The sequence below is a fragment of the Mobula hypostoma genome, chromosome 20 (assembly GCF_963921235.1).
Source record: "Mobula hypostoma chromosome 20, sMobHyp1.1, whole genome shotgun sequence".
Taxonomy (NCBI): domain Eukaryota; kingdom Metazoa; phylum Chordata; class Chondrichthyes; order Myliobatiformes; family Myliobatidae; genus Mobula; species Mobula hypostoma.
Genome location: NC_086116.1, coordinates 12,736,986 through 12,750,805, shown reverse-complemented (window position 1 = coordinate 12,750,805; position 13,820 = coordinate 12,736,986). Strand labels below are relative to the sequence as shown.

The 13,820-nt window shown below is 39.7% G+C and overlaps 1 protein-coding gene across 11 annotated transcripts in view; it reads left to right on the top strand.

Annotated features, from left to right (window-relative positions):
* The window catches only part of plekha5 (pleckstrin homology domain containing, family A member 5), a 299,971-nt gene that overhangs the window by 134,286 nt on the left and 151,865 nt on the right, over positions 1–13,820 (top strand). For all 11 annotated transcript variants that reach the window (XR_010021087.1, XM_063072405.1, XM_063072403.1 and 8 more), the window contains one exon: positions 13,563–13,646. Coding sequence is in view for 10 of the 11 variants with exons in the window: in XM_063072405.1 (XP_062928475.1) it covers positions 13,563–13,646 (84 nt within the window). In the remaining variant the exon portion in view is untranslated. The remainder of the gene's footprint in view (positions 1–13,562; positions 13,647–13,820) is intronic.

Genomic DNA, 13,820 nt, shown 5'->3' with positions numbered 1-13,820 from the left:
AAAGCATTAAAATTAATGACAGCTTTGAGCCCTTATTTTTCTGGCTTACAGATTTAGAAAGGAACATTTGGAGATGGGGCCTCAGTATGGCACCAGCTGAGCCCAATTACAATTTTGACCACACTTCTGGACTCTGGGGGAGGAAGATCTGTGAGTTTAGCCCTCTGTCTCTTGCTGACATAATGGCCACTTTGGTTGGAGCACAGATTGAGAATCCAGGCCGTACAATTGATTTGCAGCCTAGTGCTTTTGCAAGCAGTGCAATTTTGTTTTTCAAACATCTGGTTATGCAATGAATTGAGTTGACATCAGCCTACAAATCATTGCTCACGTGAATGATTTAACATGTAAACAAGTAAGGTTTTTGTGTTCCAGAGTTAATTCTACAAAGATGAATAATCTTGGAAGAAACAGTACTTCCTAATAACTCACTGTTGCTTAGTTTAGCTTCTATTAAGAACACAAGATTATAGTTTTTATGAAAATATGAACAAAGGCGTTGAATTCTTTAAGGTGGTGAGGTGAATTGCCTACGAGATAAATACAGTATTTGACAAAATATACCATTGTGGATAAAGTAAAAGGCAGAAAAACTCAAGGTGAAAACACTTCACAGGTTAAAACCTTCTCTTTTCCAGTACAATGGCTGTGATTGTTGAAGCAACATCTGCAAGATGTTGATCAACACAGTGTCTCAGACTTTGGTAGTATAGTGTCAGGTAAGTGCTTAATAATCCAGCATTTGAGTTTAAATCCTACTATGGAAAGAGGGAAATAGTAAAAATGCCAGGTAACTTTATAAAAGAGCAACAATGAAGAAATAGCATTGAGAATTTAAATATGCCACTTAATTTTGGCTCTTAAGTGAGCTAAGATTTCAAAAGGCCATCTAAAATTGTAGTTATCTTTGCATTAACAATGATTATTTTTGGTAAGGTGTTGGACATTCCATTACAAAGATATTGAAGTCAGGAAAAAATGTACTGTAAATTGCAAAGAACAACAATATGACAGGAGATAGATGGAGTGAGACATTGAAAAATTGGCATTATGTTCACTCCCACCTTAAGCTGTGTATGGCCCCGTTCACCATTCTAATGTAAGCTTGCAGAGCAGCACCTAGTCTTCGAATTGGACATGTTGCAGTCACAGAGACTATAGGTTGGAGGCCTGATATCTGCAAATCTGAGAGTCCAGGACCAAAGATTGGAGGCATGGATGGGGCCTGTCCTAGGGTTGGTGGGATGGTGGGAAAGAAGCTTGGTTTGTTGCTATTGTCTTGTTTTGTTGTGTTCTTTTGTTATGTTGTTGTTACTGTTTGTGTTATTCTGAGTTTTGTGTTGTTGTTAAGTTGAACATTGTGGGCATGCTATGTTGGTGCCAGAATGTGTAGCGACACTTGTGGGCTGCCCCCAACACATTCTTGGATATGGTAGTTGTTAAAGCGAATCACACATTTCACTGTATATTTTGAGGTATATGTGATAAATAATTCTGAATAAGTATAGATAAATCAGATGATCAGACAGCTAGAGGGAGCAGTGTCTGAACTCTATTTTGGTAAGCAGATAAGCTGTCAAAAATGACCTGGAAAATAATCTAAATGGACTGAAGCCACAAAGGATATGAACATATAAATAACCAAATCTTCGAATACAGACTAACAAGACCAATTAATAAAGCCATTAAAAGGCAAACCCAAAAGCAGGAGTTTGAATATAGGTAAATGGAATTGGAGAGTAATGAAGTTAGGCTGAATGTTTATTAAAGTTCAGAGATACCACATTTGAAGTAGTGTATGCTGTTTTGGTTACCAACATTATAAAAAAAGCTATGATGCCCATGTAAAAAAAATAAACAGCATGGCTTTTTCTGACTAAGAAAAGTGTTTGGCCTTAAAATTATAGTATATTTTGATCAAATATGCACAGATAGAATATTTCCACTGAGAGGCTGTTAGTGTGAGACGTGAAAAAAATAAAATGTCTTGAGAGTTGTATGTCATTTCTACATTATGTTCCACACATTTTCCACATATTGTATAGAATGTGAAAAGTAATACTATAGAATACCAAAGAAGCGTTAAAGAAAGATAAGCCCATAAAGGAGTCTGGAACGGATGTTTCTGCTGATGCATTTAGATGATGGTAGAAAGCTGGAATGCAGCATAGTTATTATATGGAACTGGTAAGGCAAAAATCTGTTTTTGTACTTCCACATATAATTACACAGGATTTCATAGGGCCCTTCTGGTTTTAATATAACTTCTACTCAAAATCTCTACTGCATGTTGTCATCATTGTAATTTTAACTTTTACATATTTGGGTTCTGGATCTGAAGAACTGATAATTTTTTTTTAAAGTTTAAACTTTTAACAGATTATGCAATTTTTACAAATGTGGACCTGAGAAAGGAGACATGTAAGATGTACGTTTGAAGATCCTTAAGAGCTTGTAATCTGGCAAATCCACCAACTAACAAAGCGATGGAGAGGGCATGCACACTTTCTGTTTCCAGTCCCCCTGAGTATTTCTCCACTTAAAGGTTACTGACTAACATACTTTTGTGGAAGGATCCCTAATGAGTCTGCTCCAACTAGAAAATGCCTGGTTAACTAAAGAGTTACTTTTTAACCCCAGCATGAATGATAATGATTTTCATAGTAGACCTATCACGGAGGTGAGACAGGTAATCTTACAGATGAGTTAGAATCAATTCAAGAGATGCTATCAGTAGTTACTACTGTTGTTTGAGAAGTTCTTGGTGTATAACATTTGAAGGAAGGTGTTAATTAATGGTTAGGAGGGAAGTCTCTCTAAAGTCTGACCAGGTAGCTTCATGTGAGATCTGACAGAGATACCATGGGGTGGATTGCAGGTCTCATCGTTATCGTTATCTGGAAGGTGCACTATTTGCTTTAATTCATCCAACGGTTCTATACACCGGTTATATTCTCCTTCAGGGAATTTTGTAATAGAAGGGTAGATTCAACTTTGAAGACATTCCGTTCCACTTGCTAATTAAGCTGTGCCTTCATCTCCTTGAAGGTGTCGGATATCTGCTCAAGCCATGCAATTCAAAAACAGATTTTTGTAACATAATGAAGCAGACCTTAAGCCATAGAGTCAATTGCACTCTGATACAATTGGCAATCGCCTCTGATCTGGGCCGACATTTACGTACTGGATGGCACCTAATTAATTAGCTTGTTTATTTCGGCTTTTTTCTTAAAGATGTGCTGGGTGTGTCCCAGCTACCACTGCATTCTCTACGGCAATATATCGGTCCACGGCCGGGGGGTTGGGGTGGTGGGACACTGGGGTGTCATCTCGTCATCTGTTTCCATCAGGGCAGGCAGGCCATCTTCTTCTGTGTCTGCCTGCCTCGATGTCGAAGGCTGAGGTTCGTCGTCTGCAGTAGCTGATGTGGAAGGCTTGAAAAACGACAGTATGCTTGACTGCTTAGCCTCGCGCATTTTTCTATCATGCAGTTCTTTGTAAGCACTCAAACCATCTTGCAAATATGCCCTAAACCTACGTACCCTTTCAAAATTAAAGTGGTACTTTTCTGCAATCATTGCAGCGAAAATCTCATGCAGTTGCTTCACATTGAGTTCCTGGACGACTTCACTTCCGGTCCGTTCGCTACTGCATTTGCTTTCGATTGTTATCCTTTCCTCTTCCAATTGCACCAGCTGTTCATCTATCAGTTCTTGGTCATGGGATGCCAAAACTTCTTCAATATCATCTTCATCAACTTCCACAAGCCAAACTCACTTTGCTCTTACTTCGTTCACCACGATCGAAACACTTAATTATGTCTAGTTTTACGCTAAGTGTAACACACTTATGAGCTCTTTTAGGCTTTTCTGATACCTTAGAACTGATCTTGCTAATGGCTGCTCACAGGCACATGTTTAAGCAATGCCGGCTAGAATTCAGTTCCGGGGGAGGAACTTGGCTGCTTGGGGCGCACGCTGCTTTTTTCGTAATGGTGAAAATGCCTTCTGTTAGCGAAAACAGGTAACTAATGTAGGTCTTTCGTAACAGTGAGGTTTCGTAAAGCGAACATTCGAAAAGCCGGGGACACCTGTAAACACAAAATGCTGGAAACACTCAGCAGGTCAGGCAGCATCTGAGGAAAGAGTTCCTTTATCATTTGCTGCATGTCTTGCTGAGTGTCTGCAACATCTGCTGTTTTTGCTTTGCATTACATTAAATATGAAACAAGGCTGAATTAGGGCTGGAATCACTGCAGTGTGATAGAGCTGAGTATTCTAACCTTAATTTCCATTCCCTTTGTTACTCAAAGCTCTCCACTACCATTACTGGCATTAAGTTACCAGCAATGATGATCTCAGTGGGCAAACAGCCAAGGCAGATTTAATACAATTCTGGACCATTAGTCACAGGAATTGTTAAATCAAGATAGTCATAGCTGAGAATATCACATTTCAAAAAGTAGCTGTAACTTGTATTAAATGAAGAAACCTCAGCTAGAGCTAAGCTACCTCAGAGATCCTTCTGAGAAAACTGGGAGAAATTTTTTTTAAAATGGCACATATATCACTTCTTGGTGGAATGATTTGAAAAATACATTAGTAGATGGGACACCAAGAGAAAATCTTGAAGTTGTAATATTTTTCTATCTCCAAGTTTATGCACACCATACCAAAAGCAAAAGGATCAGCAGTTAGCAGGACAATACTCCAACCTATTTTAATTCAGACAGGTTTAATTTTATTTCTGAATGATCAAATTAGATAATATTGTAAATTTTAACTAATCTACTCTATAGAAATGAAAAGGTAAAGAGAGCTGGTTGATGAAAGGCCTTCAAAACAGCACGCTACAGCGTTTCTATGTGCAGTGAAGGAGTGCTGCACATTTAGATTGTGATACAAGTATATGGAAGACAAACGGTCATCAAAAAAAAATAGTTTATCTGTATCAGCATATAATAACACAGGAATAATCCTAAATTATTTTTCTTTTATTGACAATACTAAAAGGACTCATTTAGTCTTACAGCAATAAATGTTTAGCCTAAAGAACTTATCTAAACCGTCAGTCTTGGAAAAAGATTTTGTAGTTGGCTGTGCTTGTCTGGACTGTGCTGTGAGGTTGTGCTGATTTTAAATAATGATCACATCTGACTAGGACCTATGGGTGAGGAGAATGATTTCTTTTCCCTTGCCATGTTTTCATCGAAATAAGCAACATCAGAAATTATTAGAGAAGTCAGCAGTAGAGTCACCTGTGGAGAAACAGAATTCACCTTTCAGATTGATGAATTTTCATCAGAACTAGGAAAGTATAGGAATCAAATCTGTTTGAGGGAATAAAGGGAATGTCTGACAGGATGGAGACTAAGAGAGGCTGAAGGACATAAGTAGTGGTGCTTCTGGCTGATCATAGACAATGTCTCTTGTTTATTGTTTGTCATTTAGAAGTTGTTAGTTTATCCTGCCTATTGTGCATTTGAGCTTTAGACAGCTACTTCATACTTGTATATAATGATGATACATTAGTACTTACACAGACCTCAAACAGTACAAAAACAACTTTTGTAAAGTATGCACAGTGCTGCTGTAGGTGAAAATTCTATTTGTTCAGATACTCACTTTTATCTTGTTGAAAAAGAAGAAATTCGGCATCTCTAAGTGAAATTGGGTGAGGCAGTGTGGCATATTACTACTTAATATTTACATGGCAATTATTCTGAGAAAGCAAATTAATATTAAATTTCTGCAGTGGTTTTCCAGGGCTGATTTTAAGGGAATTTTAAAACCACTGAAGATGAATTTGAAGAAACATATTCCAAGAATAGATCCGAGTTGAATCCTTCTGGAGAGGATGTTGATATCATATGACTTGGCATTCTAACTCTCCCCAGAATGATTTATTGCCCACCTTGTTCCAAAGCTGCTGTGGAGAGATATTAGTAGTTTCTTTTATCACAACCATCCATCTTGTTTTCTGTCCATCATCTTTATCATTCCACCTTACCTTGGCATGTCATCTTTTCCCTGAGCATTGGTGCTCAGTGGGATTAGGAACTCTGTTCGGCACAGAGGAGAGTGGATAATTTTTCTTCCATTTCATGGAATCTGAGTAACCTATAATGAAGCACGTCTGAAATTTGTATGAGTTGAGAGAGTGGTGGAAACAGAGTCGCTGGCAGCATGTAAGAACTGTCTATATGAACCTTTGAAGACTGTTGGACAAGTACTGGAAGGCTGGATTCATGCAGGTGGCTGCCCCTGGATTGGTAGGCTAATTGATTATTTCCCATGTTGAATGACCTTATGAAAAAGAGCTGAGGCAGAAATCAAAGTAAAAGGTCAAAGCATCAACTACTGAGATGTGCAGATGATAAAACTCGGTTAGCTAAAATAAAAGAGGATATGAAACATATTAGGAAAGGCAAAGATGGACCATGAGAGCTGGCCTGTAATTGAACATCAAGTCACAGGTCACAATGTAGGGAATGCAAAAAGAATGGAATGATCACATGAAGGCACTGAAATTCTTCATCTTGGAGTCAGACTAAATCAATACAGTGATGTGACCTGACAAAGGCAAAATGTTCTGAAGAAGAGCAATGTCAGGCTTGGTCAAGATAAAGGAAGTTAGGGATATTACTGTGACGAGTAAGATTACTTAGAATGTTGATTTTCCTGGAAGTAGTAAATATTTATGATAGCTGTATCTCCTGCCCTATTATTCAAAAATAAAACACAACTCCACTATTTCTGCAGTATATTCTGATTTTATATTCACACTCTAGTGATTGTTGCACAAACAACACTGGCAAGTCAAATGGTGAAATAGTTTCCATTATTTAATTTTCATTGCTGCCGTTCACACAAAGACCATAAGATATAGGAGCAGAACTAGGCCAATCAGAAGATAGATTCTACTTCACCATTCCATCGTGGCTGATCTATTACCCCTTTCAACCCCATTCTCCTGCCTTCCCTCCATAACTTTGATGCCCTTACTAATCTAGAGCCGATCAACCACTGCTTTAAATATACTCAATGACTTAATTTCCACAGCCATCTGAGGCAGTGAATTCCACAGATTTACAATCCTCGAGCTAAAGAATTTCCTCCATGTATCTGTTCTAAAGGGTTCTCCTTCTATTCTGAGGATGTCCCCCGGTCTGAGACTCTCCCACTTTTGAAAACGTCCTCTCCATGTCCACTCTGTGCAGGCCTTTCAATGATCAACAGGTTTCAATGAGATCCCTACTCATTCTTATAAACTCCAAAGAATACGGGCCTAGGGTCATCAATTGCTCATCATATGTAACCATTTCACTCCCAGGAGTCATTCTTGTAAGCAACCTGGGTTCTCCCCAATGCCAACACATCCTTACTTAGATGTTAGCACAAAACTGCTCACAATTCTCCAAAATATTCTGGCCTATGCGTTATAAAATTCCAGTATTACATCCTGAGCAGAGTGACATTTGCAATTTTCCAGTTCTCTGGATCAATTCCAAAATCCAGTGATTCTTGAAAGATCACTACTCATGTCTCCACAATCTCTTCAGCTACCTCTTTCAGAACTCTGGGGTGTCGTCCATCTGGTCCAGTTGACTTAATCTACCTTCAGACCTGTCAGCTTCTGAAGCACATTCTCCTTAGTAATAGCAACTACCCTCATTCCTGCCCCCTGACACTCTTGAATTTCTAGCACACAGTTATTGTCTTCCACAGTGACGTCTCACACAAAATGCTTCAGACCATAACGCCATAAGACATAGGAACAGAATTAACCATTCGACGCATCGAGTCTGCTTCATTTCATCATGGGTGAACCATTTCCATCTCAACCCTATTCTTCTGCCTTCTCCCCATAATCTTTCTCGTCTGACTAATCAAGAGCCTATCAACCTCCACCTTAAATGCACTCAGTGACCTGGCCTCCACAGTGTCCTGTGACAGCAAATTCTATAGATTCACAACCCTCTGGCTAAATAAATTCCTCTTCTTCTCTGTTCTAAATGGATGTCCCTCTGTTTTGAGGCTGTGCCCTTTGGTCCTAGACTCGCACTGAAAGAAACATTCTCTTCACATCCACTCTATCTAGGCCTTTCAACGTTCAATAGGTTTCAATAAGATTCTCCCCCCCCCCCCCCACCATTCTCCTAAATTACAGTGAGTACAGGCCCAGAGCCTTTAATCGCTGCTCATATGATCACCCTTTCATTCCTGGAATAATTCTCGTGAACCTCCTGTGAATCTTCTCCAATGTTAGCAGAATATTTCTTAAATAAGGGGCCTAAAACTGTTCACAATACTCCAAGTGAGGCCTCACCAATGCCTTATACAGCCTCAGTATTACATCCTTGCTTTTATATTCCAGTCATCTGGAAATGAATGCTAATATTACATTCGCCTTCCTCACCACTGAGTCAACCTGCAAATTAACCATAGGGAATCCTGTGCAAGGACTCCCAAATACCTTTGAACCTCGGATTGTTGAATATCCTCACCATTTAGAAAATTGTCTATGCTTTATTCCTTCTACCAAAGTGCATGACCATACACTTCCCAACACTGTATTCCATCTGCCACCCTTTCGTCTTTTCTCCTAATCTATCTAAGTCCTTCTACAGCCTCTCTGCTTCTTCAACACTACCTGATCCTCCACCTGCGGTCCTATTGTCTGCAAACGTGGCTACAAAACCATCCATTTCATCATCAGAATCATTGACATACAATGTGAAAAGAATCAGTCTCAACACAGACCCCTGTAGAACACCACTAGTCACCGGCAGCCAATCCGAAAAGGATTCCTTTAATCCCACTCTTTGCCTCCTGCCAATCAGCCAATTCTCTCTATCTTTGCTAGTTTCTTTCTTGTACAACCCTGAGCTGTTGTCTTGTTTAGCAGCCTCATATGTAGCACCTCAGCGAAGGCCTTCTGAAAATTGAAGCGCACGACATCCACCAATTCTCCCTTCTTTATCTTGCTTGTTATTTCATCATAGAATTCCAGCAGATTTGTCAGGCAAGATTTTCCCTTGAGGAAACCATGCTGACTTTGGTCTATTTAGTCATATGCCTCCAAATACCCTGAAACCATATCTTTATCAATCGAGTACAACATCTTCCCAACCAGTGAAGTTAGGCTAATGAGCCTATAATTTTTGTTCTTCTTTTCTTCCTTCTTGCATAGTGGAGTGACATTTGTAATTTTTTATTTTTTCAGAACAATGCCAGAATCAATTAATTTTTGAAAGATCATTACTAATGCATCCACAATCTCTTCAGCTACCACTTTTAGAATTCTGGGGTGTGCACCATCTGGTCCAGGTAACTTAGCTACCTTCAGACCTTCCAGTTTTCCCGAGAACCTTTTCTGTGGTTGTGGTAACTTCACACACTTCATGGCCCCCAACACCTGGAATTTCAACTATACTGCGTGTCTTCCACAGTGAAGAATAATACAGAATACTTATTCAGTTCATCCACCATTTCCTTGGTCTCCATTACTATCTCACCAGTGTCATCCTCTAGCATTGGAATATCTACTCTTGCCGCTCTTTCATTCTTTATATACCTGGGAAAAAAAGTTTTTGTATCATTTTTGATATTAGCTGGTTTACCTTCATATTTTATCCTTACCCCACTTGTGTTTTTTTTAGTTACCTTCTGTTGGTTTTTAAAAAATACCCAATCCTCTAACTTGCCGCTAATTTTTGCTCTATTATATATCCTCTCTTGCGCTTTTATGTTGGCTTTGACTTTCCTTGTCAGTCATCATCTTCCCTTTAGAATACTTCCTTTGCTTTGGGAAGTATCTATCCTGTGCTTTCTGAATTGCTCCCAGAAATTCTGGCCATTGCTGATCTGACGTCATCTGTCCTCTTCCTATCAACTTTGGTCAACTCCTCTCTCATGCCTCTGTAATTTCCTTTACTCCTTTAGTCATAGTCATACTTTATTAATCCCGGGGGAAATTGGTTTTCGTTACAGTTGCTCCATAAATAATAAATGGTAATAGAACCATAAATAGTTAAATAGTAATATGTAAATTATGCCAGTAAATTATGAAATAAGTCCAGGACCAGCCTATTGGCTCAGGGCGTCTGACCCTCCAAGGGAGGAGTTGTAAAGTTTGATGGCCACAGGCAGGAATAACTTCCTATGACGCTCCGTGCTGCATCTCGGTGGAACGAGTCTCTGGCTGAATGTACTCCTGTGCCCACCCAGTACATTATGTAGTGGATGGGAGACATTGACCAAGATGGCATGCAACTTAGACAGCATCCTCTTTTCAGACACCACCGTCATAGAGAGTCCAGTTCCATCCCCACAACATCACTGGCCTTACGAATGAGTTTGTTGATTCTGTTGGTGTCTGCCACCCTCAGCCTGCTGCCCCAGCACACAACAGCAAACATGATAGCACTGGCCACCACAGACTCGTAGAACATCCTCTGCATTGTCTGGCAGATGTTAAAGGACCTCAGTCTCCTCAGGAAATAGAGACGGCTCTGACCCTTCTTGTAGACAGACTCCGTGTTCTTAGACCAGTCCAGTTTATTGTCAATTCGTATCCCCAGGTATTTGTAATCCTCCACCATGTCCACACTGACCCCCTGGATGGAAACAGGGGTTACCGGTACCTTAGCTCTCCTCAGGTCTACCACCAGCTCCTTAGTCTTTTTCACATTAAGCTGCAGATAATTCTGCTCACACCATGTGACAAAGTTTTCTACCGTAGCCCTGTACTCAGCCTCATCTCCCTTGCTGATGCATCCGACTATGGCAGAGTCATCTGAAAACTTCTGAAGATGACAAGACTCTGTGCAGTAGTTGAAGTCAGAGGTGTAAATGGTGAAGAGAAAGGGAGACAAGACAGTCCCCTGTGGAGCCCCAGTGCTGCTGATCACTCTGTCGGACACACAGTGTTGCAAGCACACGTACTGTGGTCTGCCAGTCAGGTAATCAAGAATCCATGATACCAGGGAAGCATCCACCTGTATTGCTGTCAGCTTCTCCCTCAGCAGAGCAGGGCAGATGGTGTTGAACGCACTGGAGAAGTCAAGAAACATGACCCTCACAATGCTCGCTGGCTTGTCCAGGTGGGCATAGACACTGTTCAGCAGGAAGAGGATGGCATCCTCAACTCCTAGTTGGGGCTGGTAGGTGAACTGGAGGGGACCTAAGTGTGGCCTGACCATAGGCCGGAGCAGCTCCAGAACAAGTCTCTCCAGGGTCTCATGATGTGGGAGGTCAATGCCACCGGTCTGTAGTCATTGAGGCCGCTGGCTTTACAGATGGCTTTAGCTTCTTTCTTTCAAATTGCAAGGTGAATTCTATCATATTATGATCACTGTTTCCTCAGGGTTCCATTATCTTAAGCTCCTTAATCATATCCAGTTCATTACACAACACCCAATCCAGAATTACTGATCCCATGGTGGGCTCAACCACAAGTTGCTTCAAAAAACCAATTCAAAGGTATTGTGCTAATTCTCTCTCTCGATATCCAGCATCAATTTGATTTTCCCAATCTATCTGCCTATTGAAATCTCCCATGATGAATGTAGCATTCCCTTTTTACATACTTTTTCTATCTCCCACTGTAATTTGTAGTCTACATCCTGTCTACCGTTCAGAGTTCTGAATATAACCCCTATCAGGGTCTTCTTACCCTTGCAGTTCCTTAACAGTACTCACAAGGAATCTACGTCTTCCGATCTTATATCATCTCTTTCTAAAGATTTCATTCCATTTTTACCAGCAGAGCCAGTCCTTCTCTTCTGCATACCTGCCTGTCCTTTTGATAGATTGTGTATCCTTGGATATTAAGATTCCAGCTACAACTGTCCTTTAGCCATGTCTCTGTAATTCCTACAACATAATATCTGCCAATCTCTAACTGATTAAGTTCACCAACCATTTCTTTGAACCCCTTTACTACCAATCCAGCATAATTTTCCAGCAGTTTGATATCCACTCTTGCTTGTCTTTTACTCTATATATCTGAAAAAAATCCTTTGGTATCCTCTCTTATATTATTTCTACTTCCCACTGTAATTTGTAACTCACATCCTTGCCACTGTCTCTATAACTTCCATCATTTTTACCTCTATGCACAAGCATTCTACATTTTCTGATCCTCATGTCACTTCTTTCAAAGGCAGGGTTCAAAGCCTGGGGTCCACAGACCTCTTGGTTCTTAGTAGGGATCCACAGCATAAACAAAGTTGGTAGCCCATGTTCTAAGAATATGATTTCATTTTTTACCAATAGACCCACTGCACCCTCTCTGCCTACCTGCCTGCTTTTTGATGGGATATGTATCCTTGAATGTTTAGTTTGCAGCTGTGATCTTCTTTCAGTTATGATTCTGATGGCTGTAACGTCACAGCCACCAATTTCTAGCTGCTCCATAAACTCATTTACCTTATTTTGTATGCTCCATCCATTCATATAAAAGGTGTTCAGTCCTATATACACCACCCAACTTCTTGATTTTGTCTCCATGTTGCCTGAAGTTAAATTCGTATCACTTTCTGACTTGTCCTTTGTTCTAGAGACTTCAGTAAACTCCCCTCACTCTCTTTCCCTTTTACTTTATATATTCTTTTCCAAGCTGTTGAAACCATCCCTTACTAGTTAGTTTAAAGTCCCATCCACAGCCCTGGTTGTACAATTTGCTACGACCATGGTCCTAGCATAGTTCAGCTGGAGCCCTTCCCATTGGAACAGCTCCCTCTTTCCCCAATACTGTGAATAAGTTGCCATTTCTACTTGCGTATGTTACCCATTGTTTTCACACCTTTATCTGGTTTGAACTAATAATGTTTGGAAAGCAACAATGCACAACATTCTCCTAACTACTGAATGTTACTATGGCAAATATTCAGGATTTATTGTAACCAGATCTGACAAAAGTTAATTGCTTCTGAATGTATGTCTGCTTTATATACTGTACAATCTGCATCTTGTGAAATTATCTGTATTCCATGATTTAGAGAATAAAATGTGGGATTCATTCAGGCAATTGGCAATTATCTGTGGAGAGAATGGTGTTATTTCATGTTTCCACTTCTTCAGAACTGTTAGATTCACAGGAAATTTCTTAAATGCTGATTTTTTTTGGATAATTTTCTGATTCATATTTTGGCAGTGACTGATTTTTGCCTTTAAACATGAAATTTCTTTTGTATAGATCAATCCATCTTCTGTTTGCTTGATTTGTTGAAATGTGAATTTCATTGTGGTTCATTTTAAATTTTGCAACCAAGCAGAATGATAAAATAGCATTTTGAGTTTATCTGTATTTTTGTGCCGTACAGATGTATTAATTTAGACTGTACTTCGTGGGTATATACTATAGAGCCGGGTCATCTGGGTTAAATTTGAGCAAGTTTGCTATTCATTTCAAGATTAAAGCTGGCTCCTAGAGGTGGTTATCTGACCACTCTACTGTTTGTACACTGTATGCATGAGTGTGTGATCCAGAGAAAAGCAAGGAGGGAAGTAATTGTGATATTATTATAGCAAACTGACACCTATTTTCTTTTTCTGCAGTCACAATGAATGGAAGGTAACTTGCAAACATCCAGTTACAGGACATACATCGCAAGAAAACTGTATATTTGTCATGAATGACGAGTAAGTCACAATTTTCTCCTTGTGTGGCTTGTTATAGTGTTTACACAAATAGTTGAAAATCTCTAAAGGCAATATTCTGAATGTTTAATTTGCTGACTTAGAAATATTCCACATTCTTGTCCAATTAATTTCACTGCTTGCAGATGTTTTTAAAGTTGCACTTTGTGGTTTAAT